This window comes from Agelaius phoeniceus, chromosome 10 (genome assembly GCF_051311805.1).
Source record: "Agelaius phoeniceus isolate bAgePho1 chromosome 10, bAgePho1.hap1, whole genome shotgun sequence".
NCBI lineage: Eukaryota > Metazoa > Chordata > Aves > Passeriformes > Icteridae > Agelaius > Agelaius phoeniceus.
Window position 1 is genome coordinate 2850132 of NC_135274.1, and position 24986 is coordinate 2875117.

The 24986-nt window shown below is 47.0% G+C and overlaps 1 protein-coding gene across 8 annotated transcripts in view; it reads left to right on the forward strand.

The window, feature by feature from the left end:
- The first annotated feature begins 1557 nt into the window (after nucleotides 1–1557).
- Nucleotides 1558–24986, forward strand: part of YEATS2 (YEATS domain containing 2) — a 48971-nt gene continuing 25542 nt past the window's right edge. For 2 of the 8 annotated variants that reach the window (XM_054639216.2, XM_077183624.1), the window contains exons 1-13: nucleotides 1559–1709; nucleotides 2461–2573; nucleotides 5630–5727; nucleotides 5819–5911; nucleotides 9430–9672; nucleotides 11785–11900; nucleotides 13066–13227; nucleotides 14858–14969; nucleotides 16443–16487; nucleotides 17501–17687; nucleotides 19351–19590; nucleotides 21472–21627; nucleotides 23978–24081. In XM_054639216.2, coding sequence (XP_054495191.1) covers nucleotides 2474–2573; nucleotides 5630–5727; nucleotides 5819–5911; nucleotides 9430–9672; nucleotides 11785–11900; nucleotides 13066–13227; nucleotides 14858–14969; nucleotides 16443–16487; nucleotides 17501–17687; nucleotides 19351–19590; nucleotides 21472–21627; nucleotides 23978–24081 — 1656 coding nt within the window. In that variant the 5' untranslated portion in view covers nucleotides 1559–1709; nucleotides 2461–2473. Of the gene's footprint in view, nucleotides 1710–1846; nucleotides 2010–2460; nucleotides 2574–5629; nucleotides 5728–5818; nucleotides 5912–9429; nucleotides 9673–11784; nucleotides 11901–13065; nucleotides 13228–14857; nucleotides 14970–16442; nucleotides 16488–17500; nucleotides 17688–19350; nucleotides 19591–21471; nucleotides 21628–23977; nucleotides 24082–24986 lie in introns of those variants that run through there. The other 6 variants (XR_013183583.1, XM_077183623.1, XM_077183625.1 and 3 more) reach the window with 6 other exon arrangements.

Sequence of the window (24986 nt, forward strand, 5' to 3'; positions counted from 1 at the left end):
GCAGTATTCTTAAGAATAGCTTCTTCCTCTTTCCATTAAGCAGAAATAAGGAAGAAAATAAAATTGAACTACATTACAGTCATTCCTGGTGAGCAGGATACTAATTTGAGTTTAAGAACAGTGTCCATTGATCTGCCATACTTCACATCTGTTGCTTGGCAGAAAGGAAGGCTAGTAGTGTCAGAAACGAGAGTAGTGATCCTGAAAGGAGAAGAAAAGAGGACCTTAGCGGCTAAGCTTTGAACATTCAGCATAGACTTGCTAATCAGTGGCCTCATAAATAAGTTTGAGTGAACAGGATGTTAATTTGTGCTGGTTCAGGGCTCACTCACTGCATGAAGCATGAGACTGCCACAGACCATAGCACTGATGGCATTAGCTGCACCTCACAGAGCTATTGCAGCCTGGCCAGAACCAAACACAAACCATGGCATTAACTGCACTCATTGCACTGGTTTAGCTCTGATTTGAGAATATGCAGTATGATGAGCACTAAGTATGGTATAAGGGTTTTTTGAAGCCTATCTAAGGGTAGACCAGGGCTCCCATCCTGGCCCATGCTGTGAATTCCTGCGATCCTGCACCTCAGTCACCCCAAGACTCCTTTCTTGGGTCTTTCCTTTTGCTAATCATAGAATCACAGAATCCATTAGGCTGAAAAGACCTCAGAGACTGAGTCCAACCTGTGACTGAACATCCCCTTGACAACTAGACCGCAGCACTAAGTGCCACATTCAGTTTTTCCCTAAATACCTCCAGGGAAGGTGACTCCACCCGCTCCCAGGGCAGCCCATGGTAATGCTTAACCCTTTCTGTGAAGAATTTCCTCTTAATGTCCAACCTGACCCTCCGCCGGCGCAGCTTAAGGCGATGTCCTCTCATCCTGCCCCTTGTTCCCTGAGAGCAGGGCCGGCCCTACCTGGCCACAACTTCCTGGGCAGGGAGCTGTGCAGAGCCACAGGGAGCGTCCTTTTCTCCAGGCTAAACACCCCCAGCTCCCTCAGCCGCTCCTCATGGCACTTGCGCTCCAGCCCCTTCATAAACTCCGCTGCCATTCTCTGAACACACTGCAGCACCTCTGTCACCCTTTCTGAAATATCTTCCACATAAAAAGTCTCCCTCAGATCTTTTAACACATTAAAACACGGTTGCTCCAAGCAGCAAGTCAGGATCAAATCACTGCATTCGTCTGTCCGTACAGGAACCCGACCGCGTCGCCCATCTCGGTTTCTGTGCTGACGCGGGCGAGCACCCGCTCTGCCCCACAGCCTGTGCCCGGCCCCTCCGCCCTGAGGGAGCGGCAGGGTCCCCCTGTCCTGTCCTGTCCCGGCCCGGCCGCTCCGCCCTGAGGGAGCCGCACGGCCCCCCGGTCCTGGCCCGGCCGCTCCGCCCTGAGGGAGCCGCACAGCGCCCCGGTCCCAGCCCCGGCCCGGCCGCTCCGCCCCGAGGGCTCCCGGCCCCGGTGCCCGCCCCCCGGCGGTGCGGGCCGTGAGGCGGCACCTGCCCGCGGCCGCCCCGCCCCCCGCGCGCTGCCCGCCTGCGCGGGCCCGCCCCACCGTGACGGGCGGCGCTCGGCCCTGCGCTCATGGCGGCGGCGGCGGCGGCGGGACGGCCCAGCGGGGGCCGGCGCTGAGCGCCCCGGGCGGCGCGGCGGGCGGGGGCGGCCGGTGCAGGCGGCAGGGCCGGGCCGGGCTGGGCGGCGGAGCGCGGTGAGCGGCGGGGCGGGCGGAGCGCGGGGAAGGAGCGCGGCCGCGGCGGCGGCTTTGTGTGCGCGGCGGGGGAGGGGAGCGGCGCCGCCGCACGTGGGACCGGCCGCGGGCAGCGCTCCGCCCTCCGCGCCCGGGGCGGCACCGACACCGGCACCGCCGGCACCGCCCCCCGCGGCCGCCTCCGCGCCGCCTCACGCCTGCGGGTCGAGCCCCGCGGTGCTCCCGCCTCGGGGGGACTCGCTGCCCCCTCACGGGCAGGGTCGTGGTTCGGGTTGAGCGGTTCTGGGCGAGGGACAGCCGGTGTGTGACCCTGCAGCGGGGAGCCCTGGGCTGTCCCGAGGCACCTGGGCCTGTCCGCTGACCCCACGCTCCGGGGGTGCCCAGCATTCCCCTTCCACGGGCGGTGGTGCCTGTGGGGAGGAAGCCCCGCTCTCCTGGGGTTACGGATGGTGTCCCGAGCACGGCTCACGGGGCTCTTGGCAGCCCTTTGCCAGGGGGGCACGGGGCTCGGCCACTGCGGCTCCGCTGGGGCTGTGGGCACCCGGGCTCTGGTGAGCCACAGGCGTCAGGAGGCGTTGGAGCTCCTGGGCTGTGCAGAACAGAAGCAGCTCCCAGCAGTGAACCTGTGCAATGATCAATAGCCCACTAGAGAGGTTTCTCTTCTCTCTTGGGAGGTGCACCACAGGCCTCCCCATGGTGAGAGGTTGAAGGCTGCCCTGATGGTCACTCTGGTTTTTATTTTTCCTGCTAGTGGAGTAGAGAACATGTCTGGGATCAAGAGAGTGATCGCAGAGAAGGACCCTGATTATGAGGACATCACCGTCACACATCCCAACAAGCGGCACAAAGCAGCCGAACAGTCAGGTAGGAGCTGTGGAGTTGGAAAGTCTGTGGATGTGCATGCTGCCTGTAAACTGGTCAGGAAAAGCTGGGGTAGGAGCTAGGGGCAAAGGACGGATGTAGAACAAGGCAGGTAGTGATACCTCTGTGTCGCCAAATGAAGACGTGTCTTATGTGGAGTCATCTCTTCCTACTGTCTGGACCAGAAGTAATTTAATGCAGCCTTTGATGCATGATAGGAGATGGAGCACAAGCTGTCCATGGCCCCAGCACTTTGGTTCCTGTTGCTTCCTAAAGTATTTACAGTCTATCTTCCCGTGCTGAGTTGTTCTCCAGCCTGTGTATTTGTTCGGTGGCTGAAGTCTGCTCTGGGAAAGATTGGCAGGTTGTTTACATTTGGGGAAATAGAGCTCACGGTAGAGCTTGGGGAGGAGAAAAAAAATCCATGACCCTGCAGGGTAAAAGAGATGCACAACCCTGCAGTACATGCAGTGGCTGTTGGAAGATGACAGATGTTTGCAAGAGCTGGCAGATGAAGCAGAAAGAAGATTCTTTGATGAAGTGCAGAAAATATAATATTGGGATAATGAAGGAGCTTTGAAACGTGCAAGAGAGGAGGAAGAGGAGCATGACTGAAGGAAAGGTGGATAAAGAAGTGTAGTGGAGCAAGTAGCTGGATGAGTAGGTTTGCGTTTGGCACGCTAGGATGTGCTTGCTTTGGGAAGCAGCCTGTTGGCAGAGTGCCTGGGACAGGTTGCAGTCTCTCTGGGCAAATGAGAGTAGAGCTGCTTGCCCCGGGGGCAGGGAGTAGGCTACTGATTTCTGGCATAGCACAGCTAGTGAGAGAGGATCGTGATGGGAAGAGCTGACAAACAGGGAGGTGAGAAAACTGAGGCTGGCTGTGGGCTCTGAAAAAGATCCAGGAATAGAGCTGGAGCTGCCAGTTGGAGAGGGACAGAGGATGGCTTAGTGGGTGATGTTCTGGAGGATGCTGTGCACTGGGCAGGTCTGAGGGGGCTGAGCTCTGGGCTGGATGTGTTGCTGGGCAGTTCCTGTGTGCCATGTGGGGCAGGGGCCCTGTGCAGTGCCCAGTGCAGCTGTGCTGGGGCTGGCCATGTCACCACTCCCAGCTGCCTGCCCTGCCTGGCTGCCAGAAACCACCAGCCTCCGTTCTGGCGTGTCCCAGGGACTGCAGGCAGGTTTTTAATCTGCTTCTGAAGCAACTTTTTAGAAGGTCTTTATGATGAGCAGGCAGAGTCTCAGGGCCTTGGAAAACTGTCCTTGCCAAAGTGAGCTTTGCTTTCAGGAGGTTCCTCCCAGTTGGCTTCTTTCTTCTTTTCATGGAGGATCTCCAGCTTTCAATACTGGAATTCCTTAACTACACAAATTTCACTAACATGATCTTAATGAGGTACTGTGGTTGACACTAAGCTGGGAAAAAATGAATATAAAGTGTTCTTAAAAGCTTCTGTAATATAACCACAAATCCTTAAGTGCTTGAATCATCATGATGCTGCTGTGGCATGGCATCAGCCTTGGAAGAGATTCAGTTGTCCCTTTTTGAACCATACCTCTGAGGCCTTAATCTGTTTAGGTTTATTTTAAGGGTATAGCCTTACATGAGAATTTCCTCATCCTGGTGCTCATGGAGGTAAATTATATCCCTCTGGTTTTTAATTTTGCCTTACTCATACAGATTCAACCATAATTATGTTTTAATGTAGGCTTGAACTATTTCTGGTCCTAAAAAATGTATGTATGTACATACACACAAATATATATATATATATATATGTGCCTGTGTGTATATATGTATGTGAAAAGAAGGAAAGTTATTTAGGATATCCCTGTTGCATATAGAGGCATCATTTGCCTCACTCCTGTTGTGGAAACTGATAAGACAGTAAAATTATCTATGCTATCTGGAAGATGCCAGCAAAGCTTTGACTTGCTTTCTTTCCCTTCTCTCCAGTGATATTAGAAACCTCTTCAAACAGATATGTACTTTTTAGGAGGACAAATGCTTCCTCTGAAGCTCAAGCCAAAGTCTTTGTGTTGTTGCCTCTTGTTTCATGTAGAAACAATGAGATTTTTCTAGGGAAAACCAAGGGAGACTCTTTTGCTGATCTGCTTTATAGTGGGGTCACTCCATGACTGACACAGGCTGGAGCACCTTTTCCAGCTTTCTTCTAGAAGTGTCATTCCTGCTTTGCCACATTCTGACTTAGAATTTGCTAAAAACAGAAGTTGTTTGAAAGCCCTTGGTGTAATGGAGGTGCCCTAAATGAAGGGTGATATTAAAGTCTACAGTAGGTGTAGAGCAAAAAGAATAGTTCTTTTTATGTTTATACATGTCCTAGAAAAATATGATAATATGCCAATTCCATTCTTAGCCACTAATTTGCTGTAAGGTATTTGCACAGTTTGAAATCCTAGACTACATACTTTCCACCAAGGTCAGTAAACTCCTGCTGAAGGGTTACATTTTTTTGTCTGCTGTGCTGGAAGAGGATTTTGCAAGAAGTAGAGACCAGCTTTTGATAATATGTTTCCTTTGTGAGTAATAAACAGCTTGTAGGCACTCCAGAGCAGGCTGCACTTGGTGCCAGGACTGTATAAATCTGAGTTTGCTTTATTCCTGCTGTGTGAGGTGGTGTAAATTTCCTGGATGTGGATGTGGCCAAGGAGAGCAGAAGAGCGTCCCTGGTGTTCCAGCTCACTTCAGCAGCTGGGCTGGGCCAGCACTGTGGAGTTTTCCTTCTACTGTTTACAGCTTTACTGGGGCACAAGTAAACAAACTGGCCCTGTTCTTCCCATTTTCTGTTATTGGCCATCTCAGACCTAAAAAGGGAAAAACAGCTCTCCACAGAAGCCAACTTTTAAAGATACATGTGGTTTTTGTTAAGACATAACTTATTTTGGGAAGAAAATGATCCTTCCCTTTATGTGTGTGTATGTGTGCTGAACTTACTATCCCTTCACTTCTGTAGTGATTTCTGATCTTTCTGTTTTCGAATGGAGCCTCAAAAATAGAAATGTAAATACTTCCTCCTTTCTTTTCCTCGTGTGGCCTTGTACAGCTCGAGATGTTACTGTGCAGAAGATTGAGACCATTATAAAGGAACAGTTTGCCGTCGAAATGAAGAGTAAAGAACATGAAATTGAAGTGATAGATCAGGTATAAAGGTTTTGTTCTTATAAATCCCTAAGATCTTGGTGTGTGGGGATTGCTGCAGTGCTGACCATTGCTGTGTGTTTCCTTTCTGCAGCGCCTGATTGAAGCCAGGAGGATGATGGACAAGCTGCGTGCCTGCATTGTGGCTAACTATTATGCCTCTGCTGGTCTCCTCAAAGCTGGAGAGGTAAAAACTACTTTGGGAATAACAGGACATCAGGGAGTCTTTGCAGAGGAAGGTGTGGAGTTCAGTGGCTGTTCAGCTGATGTTTGGTGTTAAGGTGTGATTTAATGACATAGTTTAATACAAACTGCAAGTGGGGTGGCAGTGGGAGAGGAGACCTTTGCAGCATCTGCTGGGCCTCAGGTACCTGGCAAAGAGGAGTCTTCAAGAAGCAGTTGTGAAGTTGTTCAGCAGCCCCTGGTTCTAGTTTCTGAAATACTCTGCTTTTTCTTTCTCATCCTCTGTTTTCCCTGAGAGCACCTTATTTCCCAGACACTGCACAGTTTGTCCTTGAAAAGCTGTGAAAAGTGTGGAATATGTTTACCCATTTCTCAGGAGGAGAGTAGCAACAGATGCATTTGGGGACTTTTCAGGAAAAAAAAAAAAGATTTTAAGATTGTTGAGTGTCAGGCAGTGCTGTGAGACCATCTTCCCTTTGCCCTGGAGGCAGTCTGTTAATGGTTGGTGAACAGACTGATGGCAGCAGTAAAGCAGGAAATAAATCAAGGAGATATCACAGAGTGATTAAAAATTCACAAGATGAAAAAACCTCAAACCCTGTTAGTTAAACCCCAGTTCTGAGCACTCTGTCTTTAATGACTGCTAATTGCAGGGTGTTCATGATTGTGCAGACTCCCAAATGGCATGGAGTTCATTACCAGTGTAGGCATTTTGTTACCATCTTTTCCATTCAGGTTGATCTGATTTCCAGTGATTTTTGGAAGCTCTAGATGGGTGCTGCAAACGTGGGTTTCACTCCAGTCCTGTAAGAATTTCTCTTCCAAGCACTTGCTCTCAGTGCTGTTCCTGGTTTTCCTGTTGTGCTTTTCAGAGAACTTGGAGTGAGGTAAAAACAAAAGGTTCAGCTTGTTTTTCCCTCTCTGAACTTGAGTTGAGCAATTGGAGTTTGAAAAGGTTGTGGTAGCCTTGGGAGGCTTGGAGAGCTCTCTGCCCCCTTTGATTTTTGTATAGGCAGCTGAAGAATGTGACCTAAGTTCTAATCTTTGTAAGTGCCTTTGTCCATTGTCATCATGTGTATGCAGGAGCTGTGCTGTTCCTTGTTCTTCTTGTTCTCCCATGCAGGGTGTTTGCTTTTTGCCCTTGTGATTTTCACATTTTCCAGAAATAATATATTCTGTAATTGTTTTGAGGTATTCACAAAACTTACTGGTGCCTCCTTGCTTTATTAAGTTTTCCAGTAGTTTTTATGAGCTTATGGGTGTATCTTTGATTACATTTTAAATTTTTTTCTAAAAGTCCTGATTTGCACACTGGTTAAATCAGTTTTTCCTTCATTTTGAAATTGTTGCTGATTTCAATTTTCTTTGTTGTCTCTTTTTAATTGTGACTTGTGTATGTTTGACAAGGCAGTGGTGTCTTGTTTCTGCTTCTGGTAGAATAGGAGTCTTTATAGTTTATTCAGAACTTCTGGGAAGATGATTTGCAAGTTCCTGACCTGTTCTCATAAATATAAACAGTTCTCAAACTCAATGCTACTGAGTTTTGAGGCTTGGGATTCCTCATGATTGTGCTTTATTATGTTTTCCCACAACTTATTGGACAAGATGTTGGTCATTTTACTTGACTAGAGGTAAAGCAAAAGGAGAGGTGTTTGGTTTGGGCTTTGGGCTTTTTTGGACAGGCTGTGTGTGTGTGTCCCTGCCTTTGGATAAATGGCTTTAACTCCCAAGCTGGTAATTGAGAGTTGGTAATTGCTCTGCTTGTGCATGTCATGGACAATTGGAAAGGCAGTTCTGGAATGGTCCTTCAGAGGCCAAGGTGGGACAATGTTTGTGACTCCACTCTTGCTGCCACCTCTCGAGGGCAGTTCTGCTCTGCAGTGATGCTGCTGTCTGCCTCCCCCTCAGTCATGTTGGCAGAATTCTGAATCAGGGAACTTAATGTGGGTTAAAAATAAAACTGCAAAGGGAAACAAACAAACAAAACCAGTAACAAAACAAACAAAGCAACAAATGAATCCCAAGTCAGTGTCTTGATTTGTTTTCCTTTGTGACTGCCCCATGAATAATTGTTCCAGCCTCCCTGATGCAGGTGCTTTGGGCAGGGGAGAAGCCTCTTTGAGCTGTGGCTGCAGGAGCTGGAGGGAGGCTGTCAGTGCTCTGCTGCTGCACAGGTGTTCCTGCTGACTTGGTTCATTCTCACACCCAAGTGCCAGGGAGCTCTGGTGCCTGGGTCAAGAAGTGGCCAGGGGACACTTGTTTTGAGTTGATGGATGTTTTCCTTCTACTTCAGAGATAAAAAGCAAATGCAAGAGAAAAAGAAGGGCCTTTGTCATGGTAATGAAAAAACAAGAGAGATTTGAACGTTTGCCTGCCCTGTCCTCCCCCTTGCAGGTTTAGGAGGATGTAAGATTAGCTCTGACTTTCTTTCAGGAAAGTTTGCAAGCATGCCTAAGCACATTATTACTTATCCCCTGCTAAGCTTTGGGAGCAGACAGGGTGTAGCTTGCCTGATAGGTGTTGACAAAGCTGCCAGTGAGTATCAAAGCTGAAGAGCCTGATGCACTTCCCTGTCCTGCTTTCCTGCAGGAGCTGGGCAGCTGTGGCCTTCCTGTGTGTGGTGAGACTGGAGGTGGCTGCAGAGGAAGAGGTTGTTTTCAAAGGGATGTTTTAGGTGGTTGAGTAGGCTGCAGTCCTCCCTTCCAAAACCCAGTGTGTTTCTGAGGTCAAAAGGTGTGAAGGAACAGATCCAATTTGTGGTGCTGGTTCTGTAGAACCCTTTTAAACCTTTATCTTCTGCAGCATCTGTTTTTCCTGCAGGACAGATGATTAAATATTTGCTCTTTCTTCATTCATTGACTTTTTCCTTCTGGCACAGCTTTGTTTTTATCTGGGCTGTGGGGGAGTAGTGCCCAGATCTTCCTGAGGGAGCTGGTGACCACATCTTCCTGGGGGAATGGTGACCAGACCTTCCTGAGGGAGTGGTGACCAGATCTTCCTGGGGGAAACTGGTGACCAGATCTTCCTGAGGGAGTGGTGACCAGACCTTCCTGAGGGAGCGGTGACCAGATCTTCCTGAGGGAGCGGTGACCAGACCTTCCTGGGGGAAACTGGTGACCAGATCTTCCTGAGGGAGCGGTGACCAGATCTTCCTGAGGGAGCTGGTGACCAGACCTTCCTGGGGGAATGGTGACCAGATCTTCCTGAGGGAGTGGTGACCAGATCTTTCTGAGGGAGCTGGTGACCAGATCTTCCTGGGGGAGCGGTGACCAGACCTTCCTGGGGGAGCGGTGACCAGACCTTCCTGGGGGAGTGGTGACCAGATGTTCCTGGGGGAGTGGTGACCAGATGTTCCTGGGGGAGTGGTGACCAGATGTTCCTGGGGGAATGGTGACCAGATGTTCCTGGGGGAGTGGTGACCAGATGTTCCTGGGGGAGTGGTGACCAGATGTTCCTGGGGGAATGGTGACCAGATGTTCCTGGGGGAATGGTGACCAGATCTTTTTGACCTCTTCATTCCAGGGGACCAGGTCGTGCGACGCAACAATTCTTAATCACCCTTCAATCAAGAAGTTCTTGGAATCTCCCTCGAGATCTTCATCTCCAGCTAACCAGGGCTCAGACACCCCCTCTGCCAACCACTCTGAGAGTGACTCGCTCTCCCAGCACAATGACTTTCTCCTGGACAAGGACAATGGCAGCTTGGACGCCGACGAGCGGCTGACAAACAGCCTGGACCAGAGACAGAGCAGAAATGCTGCCCGGGTAAAGTAAAACTCGAGTGGTGATCAAGTTGTTGGAGGTGTGTGCTCTGAGGACTCGGTGCTGGCACCAGGAGCTCTTCATGTTTTCACCCACCTTGCTGAAGATGTGTTTCTTACCCTCTCCAACCGCTTGCTCCCACTCCCTCAGCCTGGCTTTGCTGTGAGGCCACCTGAAGTGTCTGTAACGTGGGTACCTCCTCTTACCTCAGTCCTGCCCAAAGTGAGCTCAGCAGGCCTGGCAGGGCCGTGGGGTCAGCACAGCTCTGCCAGCCTTGGCCACAGCCTCTGGGGAAGGAGGTGCTTCACAGCCTGGGCTTGGGCTGTGCTGTACTGCTGGAAGGCAGCTTGGGAGGGTAGAGCCTGCAGAGGAGAGCAATGTCTGTCATTCCCTGCAGAGCTTTCGGGAGTAATGCTGCTTCCTGGCTCTGGGTGCCCATGGGGACTGCATTGCTCAGAACAGGGGATCCACTGGAGGGCTTTGGCCTCCTCAGCAGCCTGTAGTGCAAACAGTGACACTGGAGGATTAGCTCACCCTGGCAGTGTGAGTTGGTAGAGCCTGGGTGCACAACTTGCAACCATACAGGAGAGAGTTGTTTTTCCTCTTGATGGTTCTGCTTGCTGTTGTGCATTAGCACCATTTCCTCAAGTGAACCAGTCTGACCCAAGTAAAAGTGTGTTCTGTCAGTGTCCCTTCATGCTTTCTGGGGGGTTATTTTTGACCTGGATCCAGTCCCTCCCTTTGTGGCTCTCTGTGCAGCCACACAAATGCTTCACCTGTTGGCTGCAGGTAGCTCCACTGGGGAGGCTCACTCAGTGTCTGCAGGTGAGATGTGAAACGAGGTGAAACTCTTCAGTTTCCTTTCAGTTCCTTTAAGTGGTCAGGCCTCCCAGAGGAGTAGAGCCAGGGGTGGGTGTATCTCAGTGAATTGGCTGCCATCTGCAGCTGAATAATTTGCACTAATACATGGCAGAAGGAGCAGAGATTCTGCCTCCACTAAGCAGCACGACACCCTTGACAGCAGGGCTGCAGTTTGCTGGAGCTCTGCCTTGGCTCTGTAGCAGAAGGCAGATGAGCCATACAGAATGTGGGCCCACCTATGCTGTGAAGCACCAGGCCAGTAGAACTTGTTTCTGTGCTGGGGGCATAGATGGATGGAGCAGTTGTGTTGCTTGGGAGAGCACACTGGTGCATCTTTGACCAGTGCAGAGGAGGCTGAGGGAGTGATGAGGAGCAGGAGCCATCCCAGCCTTCTGTGACTCCTTGCTCCACTGTGAGGCATCCCTGACTTAGCAGAGGAGGGGGAATGGTTCCTCAGTGAATCCAGTGCTTCCCACACTGAGCTTCCTCTGGTGAGTGCTCAGTGCATCCTCTGGGCTGCTCTGTGGTCACTGGAGGATGGCAGTCCCTACTCTCCAGCCAGACACTTCATCCAGCTGGGCTGTAGAAAAGCCTCAGTCCCAGGCAAACAACACTTGTGCTGGCATAGTGGGTGGTCAGATCATTGTGCTGGGAGTCTTGGCCACTGCTTGATAGCTGGGCTTGTGTTACAGGGAGGCTGGATTTATTATGCCAGGGTATGGCTGTGGGTTCACCTGGATGGCAGTGACAGGTTATGGCTGCTCTCCTGTCTCAAACCCAGCCTCAATTCTTCACTGTGAGGCAACCCCAGAGTCCCTCAGAGCATCAGAGGCTGGGAATGGGAAAGATTTAGATATTCAGCCCCTACTCATGGGTGATTGAGATTTGTTTGTGATTAGTGACCATCACGATGCCATTCTAGGCATGCCTGGTTTTATTTCAGATAGTGCAGGGGCAGTTCTTTTGAAACCCAGGCTGAAGCTGTGGCTCAGCTCCCTGGGATGTCACACCATGTCTGCTCAGTACAGCCATGCAGTGTTTTCTTGGCCAGGCATTGTTACATGCCTGAGTTGCTTCAATGTGCCTAGAGAGCAATTTAAGTATTTTTAGGGATGATTCCTTATCGGTCTTTCATTTATGCAGATTTTTGGTTGTTTTTTTAACACCACCTTACTTTTCTAGCACCAAACAAAATGATGTTTAAGAGGAATGTTTGGGTTTTTGTTTGCCTTTTTTTTCTTCCCCTACCCTCAGGACAGTTCGGGTGTTTCAAGCTCTCAAAAACCAGGACAACGAAATGCCGGACTGTCAAATGATGAAACTTCACGACTTTATGTGAAGAAAACGATTGTGGTTGGCAACGTTTCCAAGTTAGTATTCAGAGCCTGAGGGATGCTCCTTTATTTCAGGATTAAATTGAATAGAAAGTTACAATTAGGAGACAAATGAAATTGCTAGGCTGTCACAATATGAGCTGTTACCCTTGAATAATCACAGTACCCAAGGCAGCCCTCCTCTGGTCTCAGCATAAGGGTTTGTTGTGGAAGGAACTGGTCTTTTAGTAGTTATTTTATTTATAACTTTATTTGTGTGCAAAGGTTTTAAGATCTCTTTCCCTGAAGAGAAGTCTTTCAGCCTTTTTTGATCAGGTAGAAGTCAGAAGTTCTGCTCTGAAAATTTGGAAAAGCAAGTTATCCTGATTGAGTGTGTTGGCTAATTGAATTACTTGGCTAGTTCATTGTGTCCATGGCTACAATGTGGGGGTCTCTTAAACAGAAGAAAAACCCCAAGAGAACAATGCACCACCAGCCACAATGAGGAAAATTGTACAAGTTCAGAATAGTCTAAATAAATTATTTCATACAGTTTTTATTTATATTTAAAAGAAGAAGAGGTAAATATGTATAACTTTTCATCTTCAAGGAAATTGGTGAAGAAAGGCTTTAGTTTTGGGAAACTGGACAATTCCAGGTTTTAACTCTCCATCCTTGCTCTACTCAAGTCAGTCTTTTGCACAGAATATATCAGACATTTGCTGACAAAACTGAGTCAGAATTGCTTCTTGAAGGGCTGGACCCAGAACAAAGTATTGACTGAAGTTGCTTTAAAAATTTGAGAATAATTGTATTTTTTTGTGTTTATGGTAGCAGAGCTGTTGATGTTGTGTTCTGGTGTGGTTTTGCTTCCTGATAGCTCAGAATAGGACAGGATAAGGGATTTGACAGTAGTAGAATGTTCAAATTAAATCTTCTTAATTAAGAGCCAAACGTTTAAATGGGTGAATGTCAAATGGCAGTTGTGCATTAAAACAGAGGCAATGTGTTAGAAATTTAGAGTAGATTATGGGTCCTGAATCTGTTCCTGGATGAACTGTCAGAGTAAGGACAAATGAGCAGAAATGTACAGGGGGCAAGGTTCCCACAGGCATTTTAACATCCCCAATTTTTTTTTGCCTAATCTTTCCCAAAGTACTTTTTGCAGTATTTGTCTATTTGGGATTTTTATCTTGTATTTGTTATTTAATTTCTTTGCCAGGTACATTCCCCCTGACAAGAGAGAAGAAAATGATCAGTCCACCCACAAATGGATGGTGTATGTCCGAGGCTCTCGGAGAGAACCCAGCATAAATCATTTTGTCAAGAAAGTTTGGTTCTTCCTCCACCCCAGTTACAAACCTAATGACCTGGTAGAAGTGAGGTAAGAATGAATTATTCCAGTCTTCATGCTTGCCAGGCTTACAGTGCCAATTAACAACTTCTTTTCCTGGTTTAATACTCCATGTGTGTATTTAACCTCTGGCTTAACTTGGCTTACTCCAAAATAGTAGTGAAAATAAATTAGGTTTTTTGTGTAGCAAATGTGCCAAACAGGTTTGTTGGCTTAGGATTTTTTAAATTTCTTTCTGAGAAAAAGCATTCAGGTGTTGCATTTCTTGCTTTTGATGTGGGTTGTGCTCTCCTGTTTGTGTTACATACACTGTCTGCTGCTCAGGCTTCTGGTGCTAAACAAAGTGTTTTCTACCACCCCTCTATTTCAGTGTGGAAAAGAAAGAGGAATCTCCACAATCTGATTTGCCCATATTTTTAATGCTACCTGTGTGTTTGGGCATAAATATCCCACTCCAAAATATTTCTCCATGGTGTGGGATCAGTGGCATTGGCTTTGTACTCTGAGGACTTCCCCATCAGTGCTACAGGAGCAGGGCAGCTTCCCTGTGCTCTCCCAAACCTTACCCCACACCTGGTTTCCAAATGGCCCTGGTGAGGGTAGGTTCTCTCTTGGGAAGTGCCCTGTCACCTTTCATCCTTCCTTCTTGGACAAGACTGAGGGAGGATGCCTTCACATAGTTGGTGTCTGCCCAGAGAAATTATTCTCCACAGGATGTTCAACCTCCTGGAGGGAGGAGTCTGGGAAGGGCTGCTTAGGTACACAATGGTAACTTCATTCTGGCAAAATTAAACTCCTGGAAGGCAACTCCAGGAAGACTTTCCTGAGTTAATAAGTGTTGGTACAGCTCAGTAATGTTTCTGGGAAGACAACCCTGAGCGGGACAAAAGCAAACTCTGTTGTATTTCTTCTGTAACATATCAAATGACATTTGATTACTGTCTTTTTGTGCCTTTCTCAGCTGTCAGTGCTGGTTATCTTCTGTTTTAATCCCATCTGGTTAATAGATTCCTGGTGTTGCAGTCTCATTCATTGTAGTGAGCATTAATGTTCTGGATTAAAAATCGCCATTAAACCTCTTGCATTTTTTTTTCTGGTGAAAAAATTATATTTGCCTTTACAATAACAAGCTGAAAAACAGAGTAAAAGTAAATGTTACAGATCCTTCTTTTTCAGCTTGGAGAATGACAGTGATTAACTTTTCCTTGTTGTCCCTGTGTTGTTCTCTTGGTGTTATATGAAACCTGTGCCTTTTTGCTACTTGATAGGGAGCAGCAGGCAGTGATTGCAAAATGCTGCCTTGGAAGCTCACCTTGCAGTGAGCTGACTTGTGCTTTTCTTAACCAAGTGCTTTTCATTTGACATAGCACAGCCCTTTTTTGTCTTCTTTTTAAAAACACCAGACTCGTTTCCCACATGTCTCATCCACCAGTGCTTTACCATTTTCTTCCCTGTCCCCTTGTGTAAAATCAAAGTGTGTTTTCAGCTGTCCAAAGCCATAAAATTCTCATTGCTATGATTACACTCTCTCTGTGGTGAATAGCAGACCTGATGATAGCTTTAGTTGTCAGCTAGAAAAACAGTCTTTGGTTTTCTGAAAAGGAGAGAGGTGAGAGCTGTACCACTTCTGCATCAAAATGTAATCACCATTTGTTTGCAGAGAACCTCCGTTTCACCTGACCAGGAGAGGCTGGGGAGAATTCCCAGTGAGAGTGCAGATACACTTCAAGGATAGCCAGAACAAAAGGATTGATATCATACACAATTTGAAGGTATTCAAACAAAATACTGTAGAGAAAGGTGTTTAAATGAACTCTGGTGCATAATCTGGAAGAGGCTGTGCTTGTGCATGTGCTTTTGCCTCTCTGTGTTATGAGTGTCCTGGTGGTTATTTTCTCATGAATAGTTGAGCTGGAGAATTGAAACAAATCCAGGAAAGCCTCTTACCTTGGCTATATGGAGTTGATGCAGTAGGAGGGAGCCCAGCCTTGCAGCAGCTGGAGCTGAATGTGCTCAGAACAGCAATGCTTACCTGGTTTTTCCCTAAAATTTGAGATTTTTATCATGTTTTCACTAGCTTTATCCTAACAGGGTGCTTCAGGTCTGTCTTTCTGCTGGAAAAGTGGCTGCCATGTCTGTTCTGTTCCTTCAGCACAGACACACATCAGCTAATGATTATCTTTGTTGTTAGAGAGGGCAGGGAGGCCTGAGATTCCCTATTCCCTTTGAAGAAAGCTCCCTTTTCCAACTCATTCACCCCTGCAGCACTTGGGATTTCTAGTATGCAGCAGTCCTGGAAAACTAGGCCATTGCTCCTTTTCCTTTTAATTAGTGGTCCCTGGCATTAGTGGACTTAAGGCCTGAGCTGGGTTAGTCTCCTCTTGCTTTGAGCAGCATTAATTTTATTTGAACTCTGCCTGCATTGATGAATTTCCTGCTAAATAAGGTACCTCATTACAACCCTAAATATAGCCAGTAGAGGAGGTTGAAAATATTCCCCTGCAGCTTAGGGACATTTAATGGAGATGGTGAGTAAAATATATTAGGGGAGGTGTGACTTGGGGAGAAGTTATTAACACTGTGATGGACAGTGAAGGAAACTCAGCCTACAGAAGAAAACTGAGCCAGTCCATGGAGCTCTGATCAGCAAATCTTGCTGTTCTCACTCTGAGCCTGTGGCTGCTGTGAGGATGCAGTGACCTGAGCCCTGCTCTGTGCCTGGCACATCCAACACCTCTCAAACCCAGCTGCTTCTACAGTGTTTTAACAGGTGTCTCTGGGATGTTATGCCTCTTTTTCAGCTGATGGCTTGGTGTGATCAGTTACATCATCAGAAACTGTAGTGTAAACACAGCCTTAGTGCTGCTCAGTTAAAAACTCAGAGTTTTTCTCATTATTAATATTTCCTTATATTTCCTTACTCCTGATAGAATAAGGAAGAAAAAAGGACACTGCTTGAGGATGGACTCCTCTTAGATGGAAATATTCCCTCAACAATATCATTTCCTTCCACTTTTTTGCTCCTTTCCCCTTTAGTGTGGGCCTTGGGTCATGGCTGAATTTTTTGCAGAAGAGAGGGAGGGCATTTACCAGAGCACACAGATTTCTGACCTTATGGCCTCAAAATATTGGATGCAGTGCTGCTCAACTCACATAGTTTGAGGCTTCTTTCAAACAATTTGTATTATAAATTCTAGCTAATATAATGCTTTACCCTGGCTAATATGTTGTATTGTCTTTTCCAGCTGGACAGGACCTACACAGGCCTGCAGACACTTGGTGCAGAAACGGTGAGTCAGGGGGTTGTGGGATGGATTTGATTCCCCTAAAGATGTTTAAAAAGAAAAGATGCATGGGACTAAGCACAGAGTCAGACCCATTTGATTTCACAATTTACAGAGTGTAGATTTTGCTCTCCTGTTGAATGAAAGGATTATGACACCTTGTCACTATTCATGACAACAGTCATTTCTCCTTGGTTCAGGGGAGCTGTTCCCAGCTCTTCAGAAAGAACTTGGCTTGTACTGGGGCTTTAAATTTTATTGCTTTGTGAAGCTTTTGGTACAGAATGTTCTGATTTGCATTCTAATCTGCTGCAGAGCTTACACATAAAGAATTTAAGTTCAAGGGATCATCCAACTATTCTGTTGAGATTTTGCAGTATATTAAGTACTTCTAAGTTTCTGTATCTGTCAAGATTTAGGACTTTAATGGAAAATGAACTCTTGAAATAAATTAATTAATTAATAACCCGTAGTTTCCTAAATTTCTTAAGTTTTCTTGATATTGTTTTCCTCTCGTTGTACTGTAGTGAGTGGAAATTTTTATGGTTAAATTGCATTACTTCAGCTTTTCAGTTTGTGGAGAAAACATTAATGTGAAATGTCTACTGTTATTAAAGAACACTTTTTAGGAGTAGATCATGTGGTGTGTTTCTCAAGGCCTTACCAGAAAAGGCAGGCTTCAGTTTGGTGCCTGTCCCTGCAGGGGTGTGCAGTCCTTCCTTTAGTGGGCTGCTTAGAGCTGGGCTCCAGAATCCTTTTGGGTTTACAGTTCAGTTTTCCCCTTGGACCAAGATGTGCTGTTTTACTGTGGGGGTTCAATGCTGCAAGATTTTCATCGTAGCTCAGGTACTGCTGGACCTTTGGGAACTGTCCCTGAAATGAATGGAAATGTTATGTAGGGTTGGGGGAAACAAAGGGAGAGGTTTTTAGGCATTAAAATAAAAAGGCATAGTTGGTTTTGGGTTTTCTATCTTTGCCAAGCTACCAAGTCCTGATGTTGTGTCTCCTGTTTTTGGAAGGTAGTGGATGTGGAGCTACACAGGCATTCCCTTGGTGAGGAGTATCTCTTCTCCCAGTCTTCAGAGTCTGACCTTTCTGATGTTCCTACATCTTTATCACTGCCACTGAGTATCCCAGCACCAGTCAAAGCTTCTTCACCTATTAAACAGTTGAGGGACTCCAGCCCAGATGCTTCTGTGGACAAAGGTAAAGTAAGTGGGTGTCAGTGAAATGGAAGTTCTTGGAACTTTGGCTCTGCTGGATACCTCCTCTTAATTGCTCTTAGGCCTTAAAGGTTGCCTGTGCTACCTGCTTGTTGCTCACCCCAGATCATATTTTCCTTAATGTGCTCTGAAATGTGGTTCAGAAATCGTTATAGATTATTTGGTTTTGGACTTTGGTTTGGTTTTGTTTGGGTTTTTTATCTGAAGTTTGTTGAACAGGCTCTGTTTTGCTAAAACATAGTGAATAAGGAAAAGCAGATGCAGTTGGAAAAAAGGTGGTTTATTTATAGTATTTATTTGTAGTTTTGGCTTTGGCAGACTATTTTCAGAGGGGATTTTAGGGTTCTGAATGTTTAGGGGACTGTGTATACATTTAAGGAATTGGTCTAGAGGTGTGTTCAGTTCTATATGATAGTGCCTAACATGAGCTGACTGTGAGGGAACAGAAGTCCCTAGGTATCTGTAATTACTGCACTGTGGAGAACAGAGACTGAGAACGTTGTGTGTGTTTGTCTGAGGGACAATGGCATCTCTGCATATTGGGATCTTATTCTCCCCTTCCCATGAGAGATCAGGAAAGCCAGGATCCATTACAGTGGGGCAGCAGCTGAGGCCTTAGGATCACGTGGATTGCCTGGAACAGGCAGTGCTGGCCCCATGAATACCCTGTGGGATTTGGAGTTTGTGTCACATAGAAGAGCTGTGCCTCTGGTGGCATTTGGCTTTGTTTTCTGAACACTTGGTCAACTGGGCTGAGATGCAGGGGTGTGTGTTACACTCTGGTGTGAGAAACCTTCTGGACACAGCCAGAGGGTATATATTTATATCTACATTTCAAATAGTGTCAGATGCTGCATGGGCTGATGCTTTTCTTGATCCATTCCCACATTCCTGTGTTGAAGGAGTGGCTGTAAGCTGGTGCCATGCATGGCTGTACTTCCTGATAGGCTCTGCCACTGCTGGTGTTCAGGCCCAGCAAGAAGAGTGTCTGCTGTTTAAATGTGGTCTTTTCTTGTGGCCAAAAAAGGACAAACACAACCACATTTTAGGCACACGGGTTTTTTATTCAAACAGGAAGGTTTGTAGCATCTTTAAGTGAGCAGTGCTGCAGCCAACAGGAAGGAAGTAAGCCTACCTCCTTTTTACACTGACAGGCAGTGGCTTCTCTCAGCAGCTCCAGGTTAATTAATCTCCTTGAATATCAAATAAAGTGGATTCCATAGCCCAGCTCAAAAGGCAGTCTCTGGTCTCCTTGAGCTCTTACTCCAAAAAATGCACTGCGAGATTCTCTGCAAAGGAGATCCAGCCTTGGTCCTGTGGAGCCCTAACCAGGGACACTTGGGACTAGCAGCAGCTTTGGGCAGTGGAAGGGCATTCCAAGGAAATGTGTAGGAAGTGGCTGATCACCTGCCACAGCTGGACAGGCTGTGCATGGCATCATTTTATTCTTCTTGTCCAGCAGATCCAGCAGGAGCATCCCCTCCCTCACTCTCTCCCTGTTCAACGCTTCCCACCAGTTGCTTTTTCCTTCCTTCCTTCAAGAACATGTTTGTCATAGCTGAATTGTGCTTGTATAGAGGAGCACAGTGAGGAATCAGATGTGTCAGCCTAAGCAGTATTTCTGTTCTTTTCCCTGTTTTGATCAGGATTCTCTGGGAGTGCTGAAACCGAAAGACATGCCGCCTTTTACTCCCTGCCATCCGCCATAGAACGGACTCCCACCAAGTTAGCCACACAGAAAGTTGCCTTTGGCTCTCATGGAAATTCAGCCTTTCAACCCATTGCAGCTAGCTGTAAAATAGTGCCTCAAGGTCAGAGTCCAAGCCCTGCAGAGTCACCAGGAAAATCCTTCCAGCCTATCACCATGAGTTGCAAGATTGTATCAGGTGAATGTTAGTTTACTTACCCAGTGCCTCCCCCTGGAAAACAAGAGTGAACAAGTTGGACTTGTTCTGTGTCCTTCCCTTGGTTTTCTGCCAGTCCTTGAGCATCAGATAGTAGGAAACTCTAGAATAAGGAGCTAAGCACACTTCTTAATGTTCAGTGAAAAAAAATACAAGAGTGAAATGGTTCACAGGAGATGAAAAGCAGGATGAGAGCTGTTCTCTCCCTGTTCTTGAATGCTTTTAAGTATGAAATAAATAGTCTTGAAATGGACTGCTACCCATGGAAAGGCCCAGGCAAAAACACATCTTCCATGTGGAATATTTTGTATGTGGGAAGAGTCCATTCTTCTCCTCAGTGCTTTCATACAGCTGGGATGGATGAAGAAGAATTTTTTCCTTGATTACTGGGCAAATAATTAGTTTTAACCCTGTAGACTCAAATAGACCCTCTTGTGTTTGCCATATTGCATCAGATGGAGCAGCTTTGGTCTTTGTCTTCCCAAAGTCCACCTTGGGTTGGATTAAATTGCCAGCTGGCTGCAGTGGGCAGTGTGACAGCTTCTGAACCAATCATGGCCAAAGTGCTGCTTTGCTCATTTCACCTGTGGTCCCTTCCCTGCCTGGGTGTGATTCCAGTCACTGGATGATGTTTTACATCAGAAAGTGTTATTGTACAGCTCACCATGGCACATGCTGGGAAGCAGCAAGGTGACCTGTTGCAGCTCCTCATTTTCTGGTGTTCAGGGTCTAGAGGATGAAGCACCAGCCATCAGTACCTGTGATTTCTGGTGATCTTCTCCCAAATAATTCTCTTAAAGTGTGTCTGATTTGTTGTTTTGTTTTGATTTTGGTTTTTTTTAATTAAATGTCAATATTATTCCTTGACATCTTAAAACTTTACTCAGGTTGATTTACACTTGAACCTATCCCAAGTGCTTTATTCTTTCTTTATAAGCTCTTCTCTTGATCTTTTTCCAAAGCTTCCTAGAAAGCAGGAATTAGGGGGCCATCCTATCTTTTCTAAAATCCTTGAACTATTCTTTGTTGGTCTTTGCTATTTGAATGTTTCCCTGCTAAACATTTTTCTGAAGTTCTGCTGTCTGCTGAGAAGGGTTACCCCTTTGAGATTTCAAAGCAGTTTATAAGACACAGGGATTTTATTTGATGACCATTTATGTTCTGTTTTAACTGTCAATAACTGCCAAGAAAGTAGGTTAAAAGACGGGGGAAGCTTGGTGTTTGCTGCTGTCTCTTTTCTCTGATCACTTCCTTGCCAGTCCTTTTCTCTGAATTTCTTGTTTACCTCTTCATGCAGCCTTTTTCTTCTCTAGTTTCTCTCTCTCCTGCCCATTTTACAGATTGGTTTCCAGAGTTCCTGCTGTAGTGAGAGCTGTGGAGGGACCAGGGCAGTGAGGGACCTGGGTGTTTCTGCTGCCTGGGGCTGTTCCACAGAGCCTTTTTAGGGGAACCCTTTGGTTCCCACTCTTCAGTGCCTGTACCTGGGGCTGCACAAGGGCAACACAGCTCAGCTCTCTTTCTCCATCTCCTTGGGTGCACTGTCTTGGCAGTGAGAATGATGTAGGTAATATCCCTCAGGATTCAGGGGTGGACCAGATGGCTTCTCAGGTTCCCTGTGAGCCCTGCTTGTCCTGGTGGGCAGAGCATGTGCAGGGTAGCCATGAGCCATAGTGCTTTATGTGCCTTCTCCTTTTCTTCTGTCTCCTCTTTCCTTCTCCAAGTGCTGTGACCTCACTCAGGCTGAGAAATACATCCTCAAAAAAACTCTCCTTTTCTAATCCATTTTCCAAAGTACTACAATTGCCATGTTTCTATGTTCTGACAACATTTACAAGCTAGAAGCATTGGACTTTTTTTCTTAAGGTTCTCCAATATCGACCCCTAGTCCATCTCCGCTACCTCGTACCCCAACGTCCACTCCGGTGCACATGAAGCAAGGCTCTGCCAGCTCAGTCCTCAATAACCCCTATCTTATTGTGGACAAGCCTGGACAAGTTGGAGCAGCAGCCACAAGCACAGGTGTGTAGTGTGACCTCAGAAGGCAGTGGCTCAGTGTCACCTGTTCAGGTTTGTTCTCCCTTCAGAATGAGCAGTACAACTGCAGAGTTTGAGCTCGTGGAGATGAACAGTGCTCAGCAGAGAAAGGGGAAGGTGTTGGTTTGTGTGTGTGGCTGAGGGGATCTCAGGCTTGAGCATTGCTGCCTGTAGGAAACAGCTCAGAGTGAAGCCAAACTCAACTACAGACACCTCTTCAAAGAGAGCCTGTTCTTTTCAGGTGACAAGGGAAGGGGAGAGAGTGATGTGTACCATGGTGCACAGCTTCAGACACAAAGAGTGCACAGGGGGTTGGGTGACAGTGCTGGTGTGGATATGGCAAAGAGCTTGAGAGGTTGCAGTGACTGCCAGAGCAGTCTTAGGTCACAGTAGATGTGTTGAAATACAGAGATCCTGGTTACCAGGAGAACAGCCATGCTGGATTTTCTTACTGCTCTCAGCTTCTGCCTGGTCTAATTCCAGCTGGTTTGGATTCCTCTTTACTGGATTCCCTCAGTGGTGAAAAAAGCCTGGGGTCACAGGGAGGGCTGAACTGCAGGACACAGGTGATGGATAGAGGAGTCAGTCAATGTTTGTGTGAGGTGCAGGAGAGGTCCCTTAGAAGTCATTTATTTGTTGTGATAAATGGCCAAGCACTGCTGTCTATTTTAGAACACACTTGTTTGTGTAGGTGTGTGCTTCCCAGCAGGATGCCCAGGGCCAAGTGAGGGAGTGCATCATCCATGGAACACAAACCATTTGCTGGTCATGGCTGGAAAACACAAAAATTCTTTTTACTGATGCCTCTTCCCTTTATCTGAGGGAGCACAGCTGTCATGTTCATTTTAACTTCATCACAGAGGGAATTGGTAGGTTCATTGGTTGGAGTTGTATCTGAATTTTTTAAGTATGTTTTAGGCTTTCTTGGTAACACTGATGCTGTTTCACCAATAGGGTTTGATTAATTGGGGTTTTTTTGATTGGCTGGGGGATTTCTGCCTCTTATTTTCTGTTTCTTCACCTCCAGCCTGACTGTCTCCTCTGCCTAAGTGTTTTATCATGGTTTGGGTAACCTTTGGGTTCTAATAGAGGTTTGTACCTGGAGGATAGGATGTGCAGATGCAGCAGAATGTTGGGTTGTCCAAGTGTTAGTGCAGTTGTTGTTCAAGCTGCAGTTGTTGTTCAAGCTGCAGTTTCCCACCGCAGTGCAGGTGTACAGAGGGGCCTGGCAGAGACTCTGACTGCCTGTCCCTCCCTGCTCTGCTGTGCCTCCCCTGTATCCTGCACCAGTCAGAGCACATCAGTGGCAGAGCAGAAAGTTGATGCCCTGCCCTCTCCAAACGATTTTGTTGTGAGATCCTCATCAGCAGACCCTGGGTGAGGCTGCAGCAGGGTCTGTGGAACTGTTTGGCAGCAGCAGCCAGGCTGGACTGAGCATGATGTGTATTACAGAAAAGTCACTGGGACACTTTTGATAAGGCTGCAGATTGTATTTAACAGAAGGGGTGAGATCTTCATGCTCTGTGAAAGCCAGCCTTCCCAAAGCCCTTACTCTCAGAAATGGCTGCTCATTTACTTCTAAACTCAAGGGTGGATTGTAGCACAGCTGTATGAGACATTGGATTTTTGCTTTCATGTGTGTAATCCGTGGCTTTGGTGTCTCTTGAACAAACAAAACTGCCAAAGCAGCCCAAGAGCAGCACACAGGGCTGCTGAGAGCAGTCTTGTGCACACACTGATAGTGCAGGGTGAGTTTACTGCTGGAGCCCCATCCATCCTGGGGCCAGGGGAGTGCTGGGGCACATGTGTGAGTCTGATGATTTTGCAAGAGCATCTGCCACGGGTGACTCGATGCCTTCACTCCTTGTTTCTGTTTCTTCCTTTACCTTTTTCACTCTGTCCTTTGCTCTTGTTACTCCTCACTTTGTCTCACTCCTTTTGTGGCCTTTCTTTTCCTTCTCTCTCCAAGCCTTCCTCCATGCCAGTGTCCAAGGCTAGTGTGGGTTCAGGGGCTTCTGGGCAGCAGAGGACTTTGCACCTGTCCTGATTTCATGGTTGCACCCATAGCTGATATCCTCAGCCAGGCAGGAAGGCTCCTGACCACCTGCTTGCAGCACACAGAGCAGTGGGTGGAGAGCCCCTTCTCTGGGGCCTGGTTCCTGCAGGTGAAATTCAGTGCTGGATCTGTTTTGTGCCCGTGGTGGTTCCTGCTGATGTTCCTGCTGCAGAATGCAGATGAAATGAAATGCCCTGTTCCTTGTTAGAGGAGGTTTCATGTGTGCAGGGGCCCTGCTCCCAGCCCTCACCCAGCATCTGCTTTGTTTCCTGCCCTCAGGGAGCCCGACCAGCAAACTGAGCAGTGTCTGTCAGGCCTCTCATGGAACTGCATCTCCTGTGGCAAAGACCCATGGCAGCAGCTTTGGCACCTCAGCTGTCAAGGTAATGTTCTCATTAGCTGTGTACTTCCCTTTTACAGTCCAGCTTTCTATTAAATGGCACTTTTTAGCATTAAAAATTCTGCACTTCAGGCAAGTTCTCGGATTGTCATTTCCTGTGAAGGGTTACTGTGTAACAGATGGAGCCAGAGGAGAACATGGTGGTTATACAAGATGGTAGTGTCACTTCATGCAGCTCTAACTAGGCTTGCCTCCATATCTGTTACAGGCACTTCTGCTTCTCTGCAAGGAGATCCATGGAGGGCATAGTTCCCCAAACGTTTTATCTTTCAGAAAAAGCTTTTCTGTAGCTGCCTTTGATCTTCTTCACTTTATTAGTCACAGAGCATGATTAAACCAGAGATGCCTACCTCAAAACATTCACTCTGTTCATTATTTTTGTACAGCAGCTGTTCCAGGCAGCCTGAAAATAACTCATGTAGTGGTTTTACAACTGTCTGGATTTAGAAAAATGTTTGTGTAAACACTGGAGTAACATTTGGATGTGTAAACAAACAGCAATAAATACAGTTCATGCTTCTGATCTGCAAAGCCCAAAAGGTACAGAGCTGAACTGTCTCACATAAAATCTTCCCCTCATCTTGTGCTAGGGATGATATTTCTGGCAGGGAAGTGGCGTCAGCCAGGCTCTGAAAGCAGCTGGTGGGTGTGCTCTGGAACAGGAGCACTCCATGTCTGAGCATTAAAGCAGGAGATGCTTTAAGAGAGGGGAAGGCTTGCCAGGCAGCCTGCAGAGAGCAAATCACCTCACATCTGGAGCTGAGATGCTTCCTGTGTCTGCTGGAGAATGGTGCTGCAGACTGGTCTGAAGCAGTTCATTGGAGTGGCATTTTCAGTGTCAGGTGTGCAGCTGGCAGTCAGATTTTATAAACCTGTGTGCTCAGATGG